This window comes from Simochromis diagramma, unplaced genomic scaffold, assembly GCF_900408965.1.
Source record: "Simochromis diagramma unplaced genomic scaffold, fSimDia1.1 OVJJ01000478.1, whole genome shotgun sequence".
Classification (NCBI taxonomy): domain Eukaryota; kingdom Metazoa; phylum Chordata; class Actinopteri; order Cichliformes; family Cichlidae; genus Simochromis; species Simochromis diagramma.
Genome location: NW_024387044.1, coordinates 11,525 through 34,039, shown reverse-complemented (window position 1 = coordinate 34,039; position 22,515 = coordinate 11,525). Strand labels below are relative to the sequence as shown.

The window sequence follows — 22,515 nt, the reverse complement described above, 5'->3', positions numbered from 1 at the left end:
CCAGCTCTAGGTGGGGGTTAGTTGTCTTTGCTTAATGATTGTTTTAGTCTTAACCATCCTCATTGCTGGCATTGCATCTTTCAATGCCAGCAATGCTAGGTATCAGTGCTCAAACCTTTTGTGTTTGTTTCCAATAAGTTGCCCACCTCGGGAAAAATAAATGTGTTCTTTGTGTTGTAAGATGAACATATGAGACACTTTGACTCTTCAGTGCAGTGTGGAGCCTAACAAAGATCTGTTTTGTGTCCCAGCTGATCAGCAGGAGGAGAAGAGTCTGACGGAGCAGCAGAGGAACATTTTCAGCTACTTGGACTCAGCTCAGCCACTACAGAGGAAACAATGAGCTCAACACAGAAGGTGACAGACAGAGCAGGGCGATATGACCGAAATATTTATCACAATATACATTTGGAAATTTGCGTTAACAATATAACTGACGATATAATTGACACTAGACAAAATACTTTACAACTCTAAAAAAACACGGTAATAACGACGGCCTGCTAGCATGCTCTACCACAAATAATGTTTGTTGTGTATCTGACGTACGAAAGCTAAACCAGTTCCACACCGCTGAAGTTGCAGCATTTTTACAAACCAATTCTGGTTCATCTGTTTCATTCAACGATCCGCTTTCACCCTTCTCATTCTCCGTCGCTGCCATGTTTTTTCCTCCATGTGATTGTATATGACAGAGGACGAGCAACATCTGTTGTGGAAGCTAATGGGGTTCCTTATGAATAAACAAATAAACAAACATAGGATTTAATATCACTGAATAGTTATGTATAAATCTATACAAATTATAGAAATATGTAATAGGAAACAACAAAATAATATAAATGATAAAATAATGTGTGTGTGTGTGTGTGTGTGTGTGTACACAATCAGGAGGGATGGGCATGAATTATTTTTAACAGCAGGTTGGATGTAATGTGTTAGAACGTCCAGCAGGTGGGGATAAGAGACCTTTAAGGTGTTTGGTGCCACACTCCACCTTCAGGTTTAAAACTAGTGTTAATGGAGGGAGTTTGAAGGTTGAGTTTGTTCCACGACTGCATTTCACTCACTGCCTCTGTTTGTATCTCTGTCACTGCAGGACCAACATGGAGCGAGAAGTCAGCGCTCTCAGGAGGCCGACAAACCTCAACCAAGAAAGAGAGAGAAAAAACACACCTGTGACGAGTGTGGGATGGGTTTTATTTCCAAGTGTCATCTAAAACAGCATCAGTTCATCCACACTGGAGAGAGACCGTTCAGCTGTGACTTGTGTGGAAAGTCTTTTTCCTGGAAGGGTTCCCTAAAACAACACCAACTCATCCACAGTGGAGTTAAAGCGTACAGCTGTGATCAGTGTGGCAGAGCTTTTACTCACAGTAGCAGCTTACAGAGTCATCTAGTTACCCACTCTGGAATTAAGGCATACAGCTGTGACGAGTGTGGGAAGGAGTTTGCTGAGAAGGCTAAACTAAAACAGCATCAGGTCATCCACACTGGAGAGAGACCGTTTAGCTGTGACTTGTGTGGAAAGTCTTTTACCTGGAAGGAATCCCTAAAATCACACCAACTCATCCACAGTGGAGTTAAAGCGTACAGCTGTGATCAGTGTGGCAGAGCTTTTACTCACAGTAGCAGCTTACAGAGTCATCTAGTTACCCACTCTGGAATTAAGGCATATAGCTGTGACGAGTGTGGGAAGGAGTTTGCTGAGAAGGCTAAACTAAAAAAGCATCAGGTCATCCACACTGGAGAGAGACCGTTCAGCTGTGACTTGTGTGGAAAGTCTTTTTCCTTGAAGGATCACCTAAAATCACACCAACTCATCCACAGTGGAGTTAAAGCGTACAGCTGTGATCAGTGTGGCAGAGCTTTTACTCGCAGTAGCCACTTACAGAGGCATCTAGTTACCCACTCTGGAATTAAGGCATACAGCTGTGACATCTGTGGAAAAACTTTCAGCCAGAGAGGGCACCGAAATATACACCTACGCATTCACACGAGACATGTTGTGTACTGCTGTGAACAGTGTGGCAAAGAGTTTACAACAGACGAAAAGTTACAACGACACATGTTTACCCACACTGAGGGACGACCTTATAAATGTGACCTGTGTGAGAAGACTTTTAAATCTCCACGTAACCTGAGACTACACCAACAGATCCACACCAGAAAGAGACTCTACAAGTGCAGTTACTGTGAGGTATGTATTTATATTGTTATCTTGTCATTTTAGCCTGACTGTTTGGAACAACTCTGCTCATTAAACTGTGTTAGCATGTTAGCAATTCTACTGCATGGAAAAGCAGCTCTGAGTGATTATTCAGATTTTCATGTCAGTTATGATTTTAGTATTACTGTAGTATTATGGTGGTCGTATTGTAGTTATTGCAGCCCAGTAAACTGAGTGTGTTAACTGAAACAGTCAAATGTAATTGGACGTCTGCAGAGATGCTCTTTATTTCAGGCAACGTTCAGGATAAAAATGTTGAAGGACTGACTTACACTGTCTTTGTGTCTTTGTTTAGAAGCAGAGCGACACAGATGGATCCAGTTCTCAACCCTGTCATCACTGTGGTGGTGGGAAAGACTTTCGTTGTGACGTCTGTGGAAAAACTTTCAGCTGGAAAGCTGACTTAAAAACACATCAACGTAGACACACTGGAGACAAACTGAAATACTGCAAAGAATGTGGGAGAAGCTTCATCACATCAACTGAGTTAAAACGACATGAACTGATTCACAGTGGGGTTAAAAAGCACCTCTGTGATCAGTGTGGGTCATCCTTCACCACTGCATGTAAGCTTAAAAGACACAAACGAGTCCACACAGGAGAGAAACCATACAAGTGCAGACACTGTGACAAAAGCTTCTCAGATTCATGTAGTCGTAACAAGCATGAACGTACACACATGGAAGGAAACTACAGCTGTGACCAGTGTGACAAGAGCTTCAGGAATCTCAGTTCATACTCCACACACAAACGATCCCACGTTACTAATAAACTGTTTCACTGTTACCAATGTGCCCAAACATTCACCTCATTGTCTGCTCTGTGCAAACATCAGCGTGATCACTCAGGGCTGAAATCACTCCCATCACTGGATCACAGTGAATCTGGAGAGACAGAAAGATCCTCTGGTTTCAGTGTCAGACTCAAAAAGCTTGAGATCAGGCTCCACAGAGTTCAGATAGAATCATTTAAACTTGTGTTGAACTGAACTGGTTGCTGGGCTGAACTTCTACATAATACAGATTTACATGGGATCTTATTTTCTGTTGTTTTACTGAGTCAGTTTTGTCCTTTTTTCTCTGTCCTGGTTTTTCTCGTCTGTAAATAATTGAAACTCAGTCAAATAATTCATTGTTCTCCAGCAAAACGTTTTGGAAACTCATGTTTAACCTTTAAAACTCTGACATGTTTTAGCACACAAGGCTTCATCGGGGAGTTCATTCATGATTGGACCATGAGAAAGGTTTTTAGTTCTTTCAAAGAGAGTCTTGGAGGTGTTTGATGTTTCTGTTTTTTCTGAAACCACCTGAAAGAAAAACTATTTTTCTTGCTTCATGTAGTGTGGAAGTTTTCTCAGATGTTTCTTTCATCTGTGATGTTCTTGAATGTGTTCACGTGAAGATGGTACAAATAAACTGTCCTAGCATTTGACAGAGTCAACTGGAAATTTCTATTTGCAACTTTACACAAATTTGGTTTTGGATCCTCTTTCATAAACTGGTTAAAAATATTATATAATTCCCCAACAGCTTGTGTTAGAACAAATGACCAGACATCCTCCAGCTTCTGTCTCTTGAGGGGCACCAGGCAGGGATGCCCACTCTCCCCTTCACTATTTGCAATTTTTATTGAACCACTAGCAGCAGCAATTAGACAGAATTCAGTAATTAAGGGCATAAAATGCAAGAACGTGGAACATAAAATCAGCCTTTATGCGGATGATGTGTTACTCTTTCTCCAAAATTCACAAACCAATATCTGTGGGGTGATTGAATTGATAAACTCTTTTGCAAGAATATCAGATTACTCAATTAACTGGTCAAAATCTACAGTCCTACCGATTAATTGCTCCTTCCATAATTCCTCTTCTACACCACTGCAATCGGGAAATATAAAATATTTAGGTATTAATGTTTCTCCCAAGCTTGCAGATCTAACTAAATTAAACCATATCCCACTTTTAAAGAAGGTAGAAGATGATCTGGCTAGATGGAAATGTCTACCCATATCACTCATGGGAAGGGTTGCCGCTATAAAAATGATGGTCTTACCAAAAATAAATTATTTATTCTCAATGATCCCAACTAAACCGCCACAAGATTGGTTCAGATCTCTAGATTCATGTATGTCCAAATTCCTTTGGAAAAATAAACCCCCACGTATAAGCTTAAAACACTACAAAAGACCAAGGATAAAGGAGGACTAGAACTGCCTAACTTTCAGCACTACTTCTTAGCCAACAGGCTTCGGTTTATCTCAGGATGGCTAAAACACACCCTCTTAGATGAACCTTGGCTAGATGTAGAACAAGCACTCTGCAATAATCTAGAGATCTCAGACCTACCATTTATCAGCTCAAACATCCAACGACATGAATGCTTTTAAAGCATCAACATCAGCTCTTCTCTGACAGCATGGTGGGAGTTTCTAAAATTGACGGCGTCTTCATTAATCCCATGCAAACGTACACCTATCTGGAACAACCCTGACATATTACAAAACAATAATATGATAAACTTTTCAGATTGGAGTGATAAAGGAATCAAATATTTAGAACATATACTAGAAGGAACAGAATTTATTTCATTTGACGGACTAGTTACACAATATGGGATCAACAAGAAAAGATTTTTAGAATATCAACAAATTAAATCCATAGTAAAAAGAAATTTAAACCGGGTCAAGTTGAACTACAAACACCACCATGTGTGGTTCAATTTCTTACTCTTAAACCCCCCAAATTACTATCCAAAATATATAGAATGCTTTCTAAAACAGATGAATCAATATCACTTCCTATTGCAAAATGGGAAGCGGATTTATCAGTTAACTTAGACCTAAACTTCTGGTCTCAGATTTGCTTAAAAACCTTTCATCTAATTAGAAATCCCAGTCTTCAATTAATTCAATACAAATATTACATAGAGTGCACTATACAGGTCATCGGATGTTCAAGATGGGCTTTACGTCTACCAACAACTGCTCACACTGCCAAACCAATTCACCGGACAATTATATCCACGCTCTTTGGTTCTGTCCACCAGTTCAGAAGTTTTGGCGCGAGATATGTGAAGACTTATCGAAGTGTCTGAAATGTAACATTCCAACTTCCCCCTTAGTGTGTTTGTTGGGCAGCTTAGATAATGTCACTTCAGAAAAGAATATCGCCCATATGGTTTTCACTGCCCTATGCATAGCCAAGAAAACAGTCCTCATGAACTGGAAAAATAAAAATAATCTTAATTCTAACCAATATAGAAATCATCTATTAGATTACATTAGTCTTGATACAGCCTCTGCCACCACATCAGATCAATTGCTCTGGGCTCCTTTGATCAGCTCCATCACCTAGTGGGGGTGGGGGGTCATAGTTTGGTCCCGCCTTCACTGTTGTGATTGGTGTGGGGGTAGGGACAGGCTTAGGGCGTCGGGGGGTTCCCCGGAGGCATCTTCCTTGGGGGGCTCAACCCGGGGTAGCGGTCATGTCCGGTTAGGGGCTCTGTTGGCTCTCAGGTGACTGTTTCCTCGCGGCTGCGTGCAGCGGGGCTAGGGGAGGGTCTGTGCTGACGGACGTGGGTTACTGACCTGGCAGCCTGGCTGCCCCTGGGTGGGTCCGGGATGGGCGTGAGGTTCTGGGGGCGCTCCGTCTCTGGGCTGGGACCCGGACCGGGCCTCGGGGGCTTGGGTCCTGGTTGGTGTGTTGCCGGGGTTGTGGGCGGGTGGGTGCATGGGGGCCCAGCCCTGGAGCAGGGTGCCGCCGGTGCGTCGAGCCACCTGGGGGGCTCTTCAACTGGTGGGGGAGATTGTCGCATCTTGCAGGAGCTTTCCTCTCCTCAGGAGCTCCCTCTGCAGGAGGGGGAGATACAGGAGAGGTGGAGGAAGATCTCAGCCTGGGTGTTTATTGTCTTATGTAGTCTGGAAGATGAGTGGATGGTGGGGTGGGTGCAGTTTTCTCTGTGGTGGGGTTGGGTGGACTGTCCCGGGCTCTGTGGGGCCGGGCGGCGCTGCTGCACTGGGCCCGGTCTGGATGGGCCTGGGCCCCCTTTCCCTGGCGGGTCGCGGAGTATGGGGGTGCCTACTGGGGTCAGCGGGGGAGCTGGCCCCAGGGAGGGGTCACTTGCCCCTCCCTTCCTTCCCTCCCCATCTCCAGCTGCCTCCCTCTTCCCGCTTCCACCACAACCACCCACACATGCAGGGCCTTGGGAGTAGGAGGTAGAATCACCAAGGGTGCAAGAGGAGAGGCGAACCCCCCCCGACCGATGCATCAGCAGGGATGATGAGACAGAGTACCGGGCTGTGGTCGACTCCTTTGTCACGTGGTGTGAGCAGAATCATCTGCAGCTCAACGTGGCAAAGACCAAGGAACTGATCGTGGACTTCAGGAAGACCAGGAAACACTTGACCCCTGTTTCAATCCAGGGGGTCAGTGTTGACATTGTGGAGGACTATAAATACCTTGGAGTACACATTGACAATAAACTGGACTGTGCTAAAAACACCACAGCACTTTACAGGAAGGGCCAGAGTTGTCTCTATTTTTTGAGGCGACTGAGGTTCTTCAACATCTGCCAGAAAATGCTGAGGATTTTCTATGAGTCTGTTGTGGCCAGTGCGATCCTCTATGCTGTTGCATGCTGGGGGAGCAGGCTGAGGGTCGCAGATGCCAACAGACTTAATAAACTAATCCGTAAGGCCAGTATTGTGGTGGGGATGGAGCTTGACACCCTCAAGGTGGTGTCGGAGAGGCGGATGCTGTCCAAGATAAAGACTATGTTGGATAACACCTCCCACCCACTCCATGACATGCTGGTCAGTCACAGGAGCACGTTCAGTGAGAGACTGAGATTACCGAAAAGCACCACTGAACGACACAGGAAATCATTCCTGCCTGTGGCCATCTCCCTGTACAACGCATCCACTTAACACACTGTTTGTTGCTACAACTACACATGTTTCTTTTCCAGCTATTTATTTATGAGTGACGTATGTATGTGTATATATGTATATATTGTACTATTCTTAGTTAGTGTATTGTCTGTCTTGTCTTAATGTTGGTTTAAAATGGAGCACTGTAACAAAAAATAATTTCCCCCAGGGATTAATAAAGTATTCTGATTCTGATTCTGATTCTGATATAAAATTCTTCATAAATGTTACCCAGCCAGTCACTATATGGTAACATTTAAAAGACACATAAATACTAATTGCACTTTCTGTGGGGATCATCTAGAAACTGTGGCACATCTTTTTTGGTACTGTTCCTCTACACAGAGATTCTGGAAGAATTTAACAGTTTTGTTATTGTCCATATTTTAAGGGAGTTTTCTTAATGATGGGAAAATGTTTTATTCTGTTTCTTTAAGTTCACCAGGAAGAATGATAAATGTTTTTTTATAATTAATTTGTTAATACTTTTGGCTAATTTTTTATCCATAAATATAAGTTTATTAATAAAACACCATATTTCTGCCTTTTTATAAGGATATGGAAAAGTACATACAATCAATATCAGACTCAACCAACAAAAAGGCTCTCAGAACAATATTTATATATGTTGATTTTTTTTCATGTACTCATATCATAATTTTTTACCCCTGGTTCTGTATGTTCATGTTCTGTTCTTTCGTAAACTTCATCTGTTTGTATGTTGTATACTTATTGTGTTTCAATAAAGTTCAATTAAAAAAAGGTACACTCTAAATGAAGCTTCAGACGTCACTAATCACGTGACTCTGGCCAAACGAATCAAGCCTCGACACGGTGCTTCTGAAGCAGTGTGTTTATCTTTCTGACACACGCACCGGAGCGTCAGCTTCAAGCGGACCATCGCTACCTCTCACATCTAAAGGTAAGTGTCAAGGTAACTTTGAACTGAGTTCAGTCAATCTCGAGTTTTTTTTTAAGTTTTTTGTTGCTCTCTGTGAGAGGAGACCGTTAAAGGCGAGGCTCTCCAGAGTGTAGCAAAACAGGAAACAGCAGCTGTGTGTGTGTAAGTGTGCAAACGAATAGATTAGAAGTGCAAGTGAGCCACGAGTATAGAAAGGTCAAGTTTCGTGAGTTGTTTTTCTCACCACTGATCACGCGCTCAACACTCTACACATACTTGCATCACACGCGCGCTCTCAAGCATCAGTATTGTACAATTCTGGGCGTCACGTGAGTTGCAGGCGTTACCATATAACGGAAATCTCCATTGTTCTGTAGCAGGGGTTCTCAAACGTTTCACAATGAGTTTCACCCTTACGAGCAACATCAAAGCACAGTAGTATAGGCAGTAGCGGTTTTTGATACGGGCGATTTTCATTTGTCGCTGCACAACTAAAGCGTGCAATTTACTTTTTGTGCACTCAAATGGAGTCAAGTCAACCAGCGCAACCTCTGGCCAAGTACCATAGCCTACAGCCAGATTAACTTGTGACACACACAGTAGCGGTTTTTGATACGGGCGATTGCCCGTATCAAAAAATCGTGGTGGGGATTAGTTGTCTTTGCTTAATGATTGGTTTTAGTCTTGACAATCCTCATTGCTGGCATTGCATCTTTCAATGCCAGCAATGCCAGGTATCGGTGCTCAAGCCTTTTGTGTTTGTTTCCAATAAGTTGCCCACCTCGGGAAACAAATGTGTTCTTTTACTTGTCAGATGAACATATGAGACACTTTGACTCTTCAGTGCAGTGTGGAGCCTAACAAAGATCTGTTTTGTGTCCCAGCTGATCAGCAGGAGGAGAAGAGTCTGACGGAGCAGCAGAGGAACATTTTCAGCTACTTGGACTCAGCTCAGCCACTACAGAGAAAACAATGAGCTCAACACAGAAGGTGACAGACAGAGCAGGGCGATATGACCAAAAATATTTATCACGATATACATTTGAAAATTTGCGTTAACAATATAACTGACGATATAATTGACGCGAGACAAAATACTTTACAACTCCACAAAAAACACAGTAATAACGACGGCCTGCTAGCATGTCCTACCACAAATAGAGTTTGTTGTGTATCTGGTTCATCTGTTTCATTCAACGATCCGCTTTCACCCTTCTCATTCTCTGTCACCGCCATGTTTTTTTCCTCCATGTGCGTGTGAAAACAAAAGCACTGCGCATGTGCGTTTTACACATATTCTATCGTGATATTTCATTTTCTTATCGTTGCCCAACATTATACCGGTATTACCGTCAACGGTATGATATAGCCCAGCCCTACATGAAAGGCACCCTGATTGTGCACTAATCAAACAAAACTCTTTGCAAAAGAGGCAAAACTGTGTGCCAGAGTCTCGGGTCAGTGTTTGTTTTTATGTCACAGCACCAGAACGATTGCAGGCGCTCATAAGTAGTTACCATAAATCACCACCTTTCATGGTCTCAGCACATCGACTCTGTTATTAAGAAAATGGGACAAGGCATAGCTATGGCTATGAAATGCTCTTTGTGTATCACTTCTTCAGTTATGAAAGATGTCATTAATGCACTAGTAATGTCTCATCTGGAGTATTGTTCAATCATTTGGTCAGCAGCTAATAAGACAGATCTTAACAGACTTCAGTTAGTCCAGAATAAGGCGTCCAGATTAGTGTTAAGATGTTCATGCTATAATAATATTGATAAAATGCATAATCAACTTTCTTGGCTTCCTGTACAGGCTAAAATATTCTATGGCTTACTTGTATTTATAAAGAAAGCAATTCTGTTAAACACACCACATTTATTTCTGCTCAGCTGCAGTATCCAGATGAAATACATAATCATATTACACAGTTTTCAACAAACTGCAATTTAGTAAATGCTCGAGTTAAAAGTAACTTTTTGTAAAACTGTTATATTTAGAGCAACTTTTAAGTGGAATAAATTGCCTTATAAAATTAGAGAATTATTCAAACTATTCAAAACTTCACTGAACATTTAAAAGCTGATTTCCAGAACTTTTAGTTGTTGTAATATTGTAAGAGATGGTTTGTTTTTGAAATTTGTGTAATGTGCCTCAATATCGTTATTATTATTATTATTATTATTATTATTATTATTATTATTAATTGCTTATATTTTAACAATTGTGAAACCTCACTGTGGATGTAAGAGCCAAATTATCTGGATATCTTGAATCCACTTTACTGTATAATATTTTATGTGATAGTATTTGACGGAAGACGAGCAACATGGAAGCTAATGGGGTTCTTTTTGAATAAACAAATAAACAAACATAGGATTTATTATCACTGAATAATTATGTATAAATCCATAAAAATTATAGAAATATGTATTAGAAACAACAAAATAATATAAATTATGAAGTAATATAAAAGTGTGTGTGTGTGTGTGTGTGTGTGTGTGTGTGTGTGTGTGTGTGTACAATCAGGAGGGATGGGCATGATTTTAGTGTTTGAACAGTCATGAATTATTTTTAACAGCAGGTTGGATGTAATGTGTTAGAACTACCAGCAGGTGGGGATAAGAGACCTTTAAGGTGTTTGGTGCCACACTCCACCTTCAGGTTTAAAACTAGTGTTAATGGAGGGAGTTTGAAGGTTGAGTTTGTTCCACGACTGCATTTCACTCACTGCCTCTGTTTGTATCTCTGTCACTGCAGGACCAACATGGAGCGAGAAGTCAGCGCTCTCAGGAGGCCGACAAACCTCAACCAAGAAAGAGAGAGAAAAAACACACCTGTGACGAGTGTGGGAAGGATTTTGCTTTGAAGGGTCATCTAAAACAGCATCAGGTCATCCACACTGGAGAGAGACCGTTCAGCTGTGACTTGTGTGGAAAGTCTTTTTCCTGGAAGGGTTCCCTAAAACACCACCAACTCATCCACAGTGGAGTTAAAGCGTACAGCTGTGATCAGTGTGGCAGAGCTTTTACTCACAGTAGCCACTTACAGAGGCATCTAGTTACCCACTCTGGAATTAAGGCATACAGCTGTGACGAGTGTGGGAAGGAGTTTACTAGGAAGGGTTCACTAAAACAGCATCAGGTCATCCACACTGGAGAGAGACTGTTCAGCTGTGACTTGTGTGGAAAGTCTTTTTCCTCTAAGGGTCACCTAAAAAGACACCATCTCATCCACAGTGGAGTTAAAGCGTACAACTGTGATCAGTGTGGCAGAGCTTTTAATCGCAGTAGCTACTTACAGAGTCATCTAGAGACCCACTCTGGAATTAAGGCATACAGCTGTGACATCTGTGGAAAAACTTTCAGCCAGAGAGGGTACCGAAATACACACCTACGCATTCACACCAGACATGATGTGTACTGCTGTGAACAGTGTGGCAAATACTTTACAACAGATGCAAACTTACAACAACACATGTTTACCCACACTGAGGGACGACCTTATAAATGTGACCTGTGTGAGAAGACTTTTAAATCTCCACGTTACCTGAGGCAACACCAACAGATCCACACCAGAAAGAGACTCTACAAGCGCAGTTGCTGTGAGGTATGTATTTATATTGTTATCTTGTCATTTTAGCCTGACTGTTTGGAACAACTCTGCTCATTAAACTGTGTTAGCATGTTAGCAATTCTACTGCATGGAAAAGCAGCTCTGAGTGATTATTCAGATTTTCATGTCAGTTGTGATTTTAGTATTACTGTAGTATTATGGTGGTAGTATTGTAGTTATTGCAGCCCAGTAAACTGAGTGTGTTTACTGAAACAGTCAAATGTAATTGGACGTCTGCAGAGATGCTCTTTATTTCAGGCAACGTTCAGGATAAAAGTGTTGAAGGACTGACTTACACTGTCTTTGTGTCTTTGTTTAGAAGCAGAGCGACACAGATGGATCCAGTTCTCAACCCTGTCATCACTGTGGTGGTGGGAAAGACTTTCGTTGTGACCTTTGTGGAAAAACTTTCAATTGGCAACAGAACCTAAAAAGACATCAACGTAGACACACTGGACACAAACTGAAATACTGCAAAGAATGTGGGAGAAGCTTCACCACATCACGTAACTTAAAACAACATGAACTGATTCACAGTGGGGTTAAAAAGTATGTCTGTGATCAGTGCGGGTCATCCTTCACCACTGCATGTGAGCTTAAATCACACAAACGAGTCCACACAGGAGAGAAACCATACAAGTGCAGACACTGTGACAAAAGCTTCTCACATTCAAGTAATCGTAACTATCATGAACGTACACACATGGAAGAAAACTACAGCTGTGACCAGTGTGACAAGAGCTTCAGGAAGCTCAGTTCATACTCCGAACACAAACATTCCCACGTTACTAATAAACTGTTTCACTGTTACCAATGTGCCCAAACATTCACCTCATTGTCTGCTCTGTGCAAACATCAGCGTGATCACTCAGGGCTGAAATCACTCCCATCACTGGATCACAGTGAATCTGAAGAGACAGAAAGATCCTGTGGTTTCAGTGTCAGACTCAAAAAGCTTGAGATCAGGCTCCACAGAGTTCAGATAGAATCATTTAAACTTGTGTTGAACTGAACTGGTTGCTGGGCTGAACTTCTACATAATACAGATTTACATGGGATCTTATTTTCTGTCGTTTTACTGAGTCAGTTTTGTCCTTTTTTCTCTGTCCTGGTTTTGCTCGTCTGTAAATAATTGAAACTCAGTCAAATAGTTCATTGTTCTCCAGCAAAACGTTTTGGAAACTCATGTTTAACCTTTAAAACTCTGACATGTTTTAGCACACAAGGCTTCATCGGGGAGTTCACTCATGATCGGACCATGAGAATAAAGGTTTTTAGTTCTTTCAAAGAGAGTCTTGGAGGTGTTTGATGTTTCTGTTTTTCTACATAAAGCAAGAAACTAAGTTTCTTCCTTTATGTAGTGTGGAAGTTTTTAATGTTTCTTTCATCTGTGATGTTCTTGAATGTGTTCACATGAAGATGGTACAAATAAACTGTCCTTTTAGCTTCAGCTCCTAATTTATTCATTATTTATGGATGTAGCACAGCAGCAGTTTCTTGATTAACACATGGAGGGCTCGGGATCTGATGGTAAATAATTTTTTGTGTCCTTGTACACATCATACAGCTCAGCTGTTCCACAGATGTCAGGTTTACACAGTGGGATGGTTTGTAAGAACGCAGCTTTCCTGTGGATAAATCCTTACTCTTAGCCTCAGGACCTCACACAGTCCCAGCAGGTTTGGTCAGAAGATTTATCCCTTATACCAAAACGTCACAGAGTCTCCTCTGCTGTGCTGTTTTCACAAAGAAACGTAAACTGAAGACCTGAACTTACAATGTTTTAATTAGTTTAGCAGATTCAGTGTCTCCATGATCGAATCTGCTGTTTTTGTGCTGCTGTTGGTAGAAAGCCGTTTAATACTGAAATGAACTGGCTGCGTGCATCTCTGAATGTAAATTGGTGCACTATTAATAGATCACTCTGGAACGGTATCATCACCCTAATTTGCCCACTTAGTAAATCTCACTCATGGCCAAGAAATTGAAATAAATCTTGTTTCCCTGCTGGATAGTGATCCACTGTAACTCTGCTCCTCCTTCCTGTTTAGGATTTCTGTGACTGAAGTAAAATTCCCTCCATCCATCACTTATCCCAGCTAACCCAAAGTAAAAGAAAGTTTTGCTCATCTTAAAAAAGCATTACAATAATGGGCATTACCAATGCAAACTGAATAATACAGAAGATGAAAGAAGAGACTTTGATCAGTTAATAAAGCTCATGATCTTGATTCATTGTGGCTGCTACACAGATACTTCTGGGTCACTTCTCTCAGTTAGGAACCTTCCTCACCAAACTGACTATTGGACCACACCCCTGGTTTCATGAGAAATTGTTTCAGCCATGATTTCTCTTCCTGTATTTCAGAGTAAAGACTGAAGTGACAAATGGAAACATGTTTAAAAAAACGCAATGTGAGAGAGACGTTGAGGTCCTTAGAAGTTACCCTGGGTTTTTCTGTCACCCTGCTAGATGTTACACACCTTGTTATTGGACTGATTTCTACTGCTGGACTACTCCTGGGTAGAGTAACAATACTCTTACTAATTAGCTCCCTTTCACACCTTTGGGGATATTTATTTTTGTGCTTGCAGCGCTGTGAGCCAGAACAGCGAGAGAAAAATCTGCAACAGCGACGAGCCGAATGCTTTAGTGAATCCCAGCAGCTGCACATGTGCTACGCTGATTTAGAGGATATCTTTGCTCTGGATTTATATTTATACTTTTTCATTTCTATATGATTCTTCTTGCATCTAAACAAAGATGATTCAATTTGATAAATTTTGAAGGCTCTTCGTGCTCGGGTGTAAATGAGACGTAATATTTGCTCTTGGTTTGGTTCTCCTGTACAGAACCTTGCAGTACAACAGAAACCTAAAAACATTATTTGTAGTTGTTATTCTTAGTTGTTCTGCTGCCGAAATACCACAGGGTGTAATTATGAAGTTATTGAGCTGCACATACTTTACGACCTGCTTAAGTTCGAGGTCACAGCGTCTGTAGAGCAGCTGGAACATAATGAAGTCTACAAGGTTAAAGTTTTCTCTTCTGTTATTGTTCTTTCTGCTGCTTGGTTTGATGGATCTGAGAGCTTTTGTTTTTATTACTGTTATTATAATTATCATTATTATTTTTACTCTCTAGAAGCTTTAAAATAGAGTTTGTGTTTGAAAGAAATGGATTTAAGAATTGAACAGAAACATCTGTCCTTCTGAAAATTGCCCAAAGGCACGGAGACAAACTCAAAGGATGCAACCTGTAACTTTCTCTTCCTTCATGTCAGCACCATCATCGATTATTTATATAAAATGCATATAGCAACAGTAACACTTTAGTTTGGATTTCATGATTTCTGTAACTGGAAAATATTTTGTTTAAAGACAGAAGTGAGTGCGTAGTTGCAACATTAAAGGGAAATATTAATTAATGAGCATTAAGTATATTTGTTGCTTAAGCGTTTGCACTATAACTTAAGTAGGATTATAATTTTTAAGCAAGGAAAGATTTCAGATATTTAGTTCACTGTTTCAGTCATTTTATATGAAATTAAAAAATTTACGTTGGTCAAATATGATCCTCTAAATCAAATAAGTTTGAAAAATACTTTATTAAATTTCCTTTTTGAAAATAAATGATGTATTTTTAAATGTCGCAACAAATTTTCACAAAAAGTAACTAATAATTAAAACCAGTTAAACAAAATAAAACTATTTAAAAATAAAATTTTTGAATCATGCTTAACCAAATGCCAGGATGGAGAGCTGAACCTAAAGTATACGTAGAAAGATTTCAACATTTGAGCAGATTGTCCAGTTTTTAATGTTTTTATCACATATAAATGTCACAGTAGTGGGTCCTGGCCCAATGCTTTGTGTTTTTGGTTTAATATTCTTTGACTATTGTTTTTCTTGGTTTTTGTTATTCTTATTTATCAGGCTCTCAGTAATCTTAGTTCTCCCTGCCTCAGTGTTCTTCTTAGCCTGTGTTTAGTTTCTGTTCCCATGTCCCACGTTTCATCATTTCATGTCGAGTCACCCCTGTCTCTATGTTCCCTGTTTCTCCCCAGTCAGCCACGCCTCCCTCGGGCACTCATGTGTGATATAGAGTAATAAACCTGACTACATTTGCTACACTCTCTTTATTACCTGTTACTTTAAAATTCATACACTAATTATGTCTGCCCACCTCTCTAATGTGAAGGTCAAAGGTCAACATCCCAGTGACATAAGAATAATCCCAAAGGGGCAAGGGGAGCGGTTAATTTAGCATATTTAGCATTAAGGGTACAGCAAGGATATACTTTTACTTATTGTGGCAGGGGTGTGGTCTCTGGCCTGCTGCAGTGGAGGCTGGTGGCGGGACGTTGGACGGCACAGGTGAGGGTGATGGAACTCATGACTCTCCCCTTTATAGTGACTGAGGAGACTGGCGTGGGGGAAGCGTGTAGTGGAGGAAGCCGAGGAGAGAGCTGGTTTCTGGCTACAAAGACGGCGTCAAACCAGAAAAGATTGCTTGTGGTCAAATAATGTGTCAATCACCTCTGAATCAAACTCTGTGTGGGTCAGTTCATTTCACAGTATTGTTTAGTATATCTTCACTTGTCTCGCTCTCCTTCTGTTCTATCCATCAGGACGATCCTCAGCGCTTACACAGATCCTCCATCGATGTTTTGGATCCAATCAGTGATCAGTTCTACGAGGAGGCCTGGATGTTCACCAGCGCTCGCTACAACTCCATCACCAGAAGGTGAGTGTACTCCTTTGTATTCAGATGAACTTTCTTTTTAAAAATACATTTTCATATATGAGCTTTCTATTATTTCATGGGCAATGTAATCAATATGTTCTTATTTTCTCCTTGTTAATATTTTAATATGTGGAGTGGTTATTCTGATTGTAGATGTGATGTTAGTTTGGGACTCGACCGGAGAGAAATGTCAATATTAGTTTGTTTCCTGATTTTTGGTGCCCACCGGTGATATAAGTTCGATGGTAGATAGGGGGCAGGGTTTGATAAGAATATTTTCTTCTTCCTGCTCCTTTTCACACATGGTTGTTGTGTTTTGTTGATAGAAGATGTGGTTGTTTTGTTTGATCGGTTGTACCAAGTGTGAAATAAATAAAAATGAAATGAAAATGAAATGAAAAAAAAAAATATTAAAATTACAAGCATATCAACAAAGGTAAAGCTGATTTTTTTTCCACTTTCTGTCACACAGTCATGGAGGACTAATTAATCCCTAATTTCCTTCGGGATTAATAAAGTATTCTGATTCTGAATACAATAAATACATAATCAATCATAGATCCTGAACAATGACATTAAAAGAAAGTCTGTGGCTCTAAAAACTAAACAGTATCAAGACATGCTCCAAGCTGCTTTTTCTCTCTTACTCCTCTGGGTTTTCCACTGTCGGCCATCCAGCGACGTTGGAGGGCTACCTGGCCAATGCTGGCCTACGCAAAGAGGTCCCGGCTCGGAGGAGCTGAAGAAGATCCTTGCCTTTGTGGACAAGAGATATTTTATTTGGTATTCTTATGGTGACAGTTTATAATCAGACCTATCATTGATTAATCATTTAGCATTGTTGAATCAGTTGACAGAATAATCTTTGAATTACATCTATGTTACTCTGAGCAAATATTAAGGTACACAGATTATCAGCACTTTAATCAGTCTATTGTTCCATCCATCCATTCGCTTCCGCTTATCCTTTTCAGGGTCGCGGGGGGCGCTGGAGCCAATCCCAGCTGTCATAGGGCGAGAGGCAGGGTACACCCTGGACAGGTCGCCAGTCTGTCGCAGGGCTAACACACAGGGACAGACAACCATTCGCACTCACATTCACACCTAGTGACAATTTGTCTATTGACAGTCTATTGTTGTTCTGTATTATTCTTTCTATTTGCTTAAGCTGTTGTACATCAGTGTCTTTACACCACTCGAATTTGTGGGTCCTGTTGGACCCTGGGCTGTCTACATTCAGTTCTACACATACTCAGGCCTCTAACAACATGCACATAGTTATGTAAAACACGCACGTTCACACACACACTTTCAAAGAACAGGAAGGTCGTCTTAGGACAGTCTCTCTGATAGATATACACACCACACACACTGGTTTTCTCTGAGTGCTGGACTGAGTGGAAACATCTGGAGTCCATATAAGGAGAACTTTTTGAGTGTGGGGAACTGTTATCATTTCCAGTAAGATCTAACTGTGACGTCAGTGGGATTATATAAGGATGGGGAGCAGTTTGCTCGAAGAAGTCCGGCTCTTCCCACACTGTAATGTGTGTTTTAATAAAATGATCTGTGCTGACCCAGCTGTATACCAGTCGTAGTCTCTTCCTCAAAATCCGAACCATGACACCTTCCTTGTCAGTTTCCTCTTCAGTTCCTGTCCCAACAAAACCTGCTTCCACCTATTAGCTCCAAAGAGGCTATGGTGCCCGTGGAGGTCTGGACCTGAGGCCTGTGCTCATCACGTGGAAGGTGGATAGAAAACATTCTGACACCATTTTGGAGGTCTGACGGGACTCTGACCAAAACACAGATGAAATAAAAGTTGTGGCTGGAGTTTTTAAAATCTCTTTTTCACCTCATAGATTAATGCTCATGATTGCATGTTAGCATGACAGCATCTGCCCAAGGTGAAACTCTCAGGATGACATTTGCTCTTAAACTGTTATCTGGTTAAGACTACTTGAGGAGATCTTAGTAGCGAGTATGTGGATTTAGTCTCTTCACCAACAGCAGACAGACCCATGCCAAGAAAGCAGACATGTTCACAGAGAAAGCAGAGAGCAGAGATTGGAAAAAGCTAAAAAGAAAAAGCTGCAGCTTTAGACGACTATCTGGCTGTAAGGCTGAAAAATTCCAGTTACGCTCTATTTTGGAAAAGGTCCCAGTTTTGGTAACCTGGATTTTTATTTCCCCTCTTCTGCTACAGATGTTGACTGTGACCTCAGAGGCCAACTGGACCACAAAGCTGCAACAGGATTGAGGGAGAGAAGTCTTCATCCAGCTTCAAAGAAAACATCCAGGTAAAGTGACGTGGATCAGTGGATAAAAGTCTCCACTTTCAAAGGAGATACTCTGAGAGAGAGAGAGACTATCTGAGCCATTTTAGCCTCAAATTCTAGTACTTTATAGTACAGCAACACTTTTAAAGGACAAAAATTAACATAAACTTTGACTGTAATACAAACAAAGTATTGCATGTGTTTTTTTAAACTGTTCCTCAGATGGGCAGGATATCACTATTAGACTGTCCCACCAGCCAACTTCAACAAAAGAACACAGCAGCATTCAGTGATCAGCACAGATGAGCTTGTTCCTCTAACACTCAGCATCTGATCCCTGTTGGTCTGTGTGCTTCTGCTTTTGGTCAGTTAGAAACCCTGCAGTAACCTCACCCAACACTGTGTCTTCTTGTTCGCCTCAACGTTGAAGTGTCAAATGTCAAACATCTGGAAAGGAACCCACACCAGTGTACTGTGATGCTTCACCAACATGTGGCTGACGCTGGTTCTGCCTTTCATGCTGACATCACCAGAGAGCCCCGCCCACCTCAGGACCTCCCCTGTCATGTATTGATCAGGATGATTATGAAGATGACCGAGTGCAAATAAGACTGTAAAAATCCACGACCAGAATGTTTAGACAACAAAAGGCAGTACACAGCTGTTTCACACCTTAAGGTTCACACTCCCTTGCTACCTCCCAGAGTCCTCAAAGAGACAAAAGACTATTCCTGTGGAGTGGTCTGCTTCTCCAACTTCCTTCTTACAGTATGGGTGTCAGACATGTTAAAATCCAGTGGCACCAAGGCATTATACAATAAAATAATTTGATTAATACACAAGTAAAAGAAATTCCTATACACGAGCAGGATTTTGAATTCAATTCTGGATTTAACAGGAAGCCAATGAAGGGAAACCAATACAGGAGAAATATGCTCTCTCTTTCTAGTCCCTGTCAGGACTCTTGCTGCAGCATTTTGGATTAACTGAAGGCTTTTCATGGAGTTTTTAGGACATCCTGATAATAATGAATTACAGTAGTCCAGCCTGGAAGTAATAAATGCATGAGCTAGTTTTTCAGCATCACTCTGAGACAGGATTTTTCTAATTTTAGAGATGTTGCACAAATGGAAGAAAGCAGTCCTACATATTTGTTTAATATGTGCATTGAAGGACATGTCCTGGTCAAAAATGACTTCAAGGTTCCTCACAGCGTTACTGGAGGCCGAGGTAATGCCATCCAGAGTAAGAATCTGGTTAGATACCATATTTCAGGAATCAGAAAATATTACAAGATTTTCAGGGCTGAGTAAAATAACCTGTTTTATCTGAATTAAGAAAAAAAAAGTTAGTGGCCATCCAGGTCTTTATGTCTTTAAGACATTCCTGCAGTTTAACTAATTGGTGTCTGTTATCTGGCTTCATGGACAGATAGAGCTGGGTGTCATCCGCATAGCATAGAAAATGTATGCTATGTTTTCTAATGATACTGCCTAAGGGAAGCATGTATAATGTGAACAGAATTGGTCCTCGCACTAAACCTTGTGGAACACCATGATTGACCTTAGTGTGTGAAGAGGACTCTCCATTTAGGTGCACAAATTGGAGTCTATTAGATAGATATGATTCAAACCACTGCAGCACTGTAAATTAAATTAATTTGTGGCCACATTCAAAAGGACTTCTCCCTGTGACTTTGTCTTTAATAGCGTTTAATGAGTGGTCTTCACAAAAACTGCTTCTTCACTTAGTAGTTGACAACAGACCTTAATCTAGAGGTTTAAGATTACCATTAAGATTACCATTTCGTAATCTTAAACTAGCCAGCTGCATAAATTTGGGCACCCCAACAGAAAATTTACATCAATATTTAATAGATCCACCTTTTGCAGAAATAACAATCTCTAATTGCTTCCTATTGCTTCCAATGACAGTCTGGATTTAGTTGAAGGTATTTTTGGACCATCTCCAAAACATCTCCAGTTTAGCCAGTTTTCGTGGTTTTTGAGCATGAGCAGCCCACTTTAAGTCACACCATAGAATTTCAATAATATTCAGGTCTGGGGACTGAGATGGCCATACCAGAACATTGTACTTGTTTCTCTGCACGAATGCCTTACTAGATTTTGAGCAGTTTTTAGGATTGTTGTCTTGTTGAAATATCAGCCCCGGCACAACTTCAACTTTGTCACTGATTCTTGAACATTGTTCTCAAGAATCTGCTGGTACTGGACTGGAATCATGTGATGTTTGTGTAATGTATGTATGGTTTTCCCATTAACAGAAAATAGAATCCTTAAAAGAAAACGGTCTTATTTTGCACACACCGCAGGTCAAGAAGGCGTCAACAACCCCTCTAATCGATATTAGTATTTCTTAATTCTTGTAACCTAGCAAAGAATTTCATGCAGGCCTCAACTCCTAGTACGTGTAAAATAACCCTTAGTGAAAAAAAAAAAAAGCACCGCGCACATATTCAGAACTCAGAACTAAATTCAGGGGGCGATCGTGGCTCAAGAGTTGGGAGTTCGCCTTGTAATCGGAAGGTTGCCGGTTCGAGCCCCGGCTTGGACAGTCTCGGTCGTTGTGTCCTTGGGCAAGACACTTCACCCGTTGCCTACTGGTGGTGGTCAGAGGGCCCGGTGGCGCCAGTGTCCGGCAGCCTCGCCTCTGTCAGTGCGCCCCAGGGTGGCTGTGGCTACATTGTAGCTTGCCATCACCAGTGATGTGTGAATGGGTGGATGACAGGTTGTGTAAAGCGCTTTGGGGTCCTTAGGGACTAGAAAAGCGCTATACAAATACAGGCCATTTACCATTTACAGGCCATTTAAATTCAGAACTAAATAATTTTATTAAAACACCCTGATGAGGTATTTTGGTTTTGTGCAGCCACTCATACCAAAGTAAAGAGTTTTTCTTCATTTTTATAGCTACTTTTACAACAGGTTTTCCCATTAACAGAAAATAGACAGAAACCCTAAAAGAAAATGGCCTTGTTTTACGCACATCAAGAAGGAGTCAGACGACCGTCGGTTCAATCCCGGTCAATGCTTCCTCCGTTGGGTACCATAAACATATGAGAAAAAAAAAAACCCCAGAGAATTTATTATTTTTGTAAGAGTGAGAAAGAGAGGGAGAGAACGAATCGATCCAACTTTTCTACAAAACGTTGTACCACTCCGGGTCAGGAGGGGCGATATAGCACGGACCGGTCAGATGACTACGCCGGATGGAAACATAACTGGAAGCGTCCCAGGGACTTTCCCTTTGACCTTCATCCTGGAATGATCTGATATCCTCGGGTCGGTGTTGTTCCCACATCATCATAATAAATGTTGATCCAGGTTCAACATTGCCAGTGACCAATCACATTGTTGTGACGTCCACCTCATCTGGAACAAGAGAGATATTTTATTTAAAAATAAATCACATTTCCTGGAAACTTGGGTCCAAAATGGGATCCTATTGGTGGCTCAGCTGGTTAATAAAGAGGGAGTACGACTTACTTACAATGAATCCCTTCAGTGTTTGGGAATTCTCAATGGTGCTTGGTGCCATACCCTCAGGTACCTTAATGTTATATAAAAACACTGACAGGTCAATATCTACCTCAGTCACTCTCCCTGATCCAGCTGAGTCAGCAGTGGGAAAAATCTGCTTTTCACAGGAACTTGGTAACAGCAATAAGAGAATACGTAGTTTATTCCAAGAAGATATCGTGTCTCTCCCATATATATAATATCTTACTGGAACCAACATGTTCCAGATATCACCTGGAAGACAGTCTGGATGAGCCCATAAATATCTAATTGCA

The 22,515-nt window shown here is 41.1% G+C and overlaps 1 protein-coding gene and 1 long non-coding RNA gene across 2 annotated transcripts; both read left to right on the top strand.

The window, feature by feature from the left end:
• The first annotated feature begins 1,929 nt into the window (after positions 1 to 1,929).
• On the top strand, positions 1,930 to 16,502 carry LOC120741617 (protein odd-skipped-related 1-like). The gene is made up of 2 exons (XM_040044591.1): positions 1,930 to 2,200; positions 16,307 to 16,502. Exons 1-2 carry the CDS (start codon positions 2,069 to 2,071, stop codon positions 16,424 to 16,426), a joined length of 252 nt encoding a protein of 83 aa, XP_039900525.1. The 5' UTR covers positions 1,930 to 2,068; the 3' UTR covers positions 16,427 to 16,502.
• A 1,928-nt stretch (positions 16,503 to 18,430) lies between these two features.
• Positions 18,431 to 19,315, top strand: LOC120741618. Its single transcript, XR_005697650.1, has 2 exons — positions 18,431 to 18,539; positions 18,629 to 19,315. It is a non-coding gene; the product is annotated as an uncharacterized LOC120741618 (long non-coding RNA).
• Positions 19,316 to 22,515: the final 3,200 nt, after the last annotated feature.

Coding starts and splice junctions, on each gene's coding strand:
- LOC120741617 (XM_040044591.1), top strand. CDS start 2,069: ATGTTTACCCACACTGAGGGACGACCTTATAAATGTGACCTGTGTGAG. Junction 2,201..16,306: donor ACAAGTGCAGTTACTGTGAG/GTATGTATTTAT, acceptor TCTATCCATCAG/GACGATCCTCAGCGCTTACA.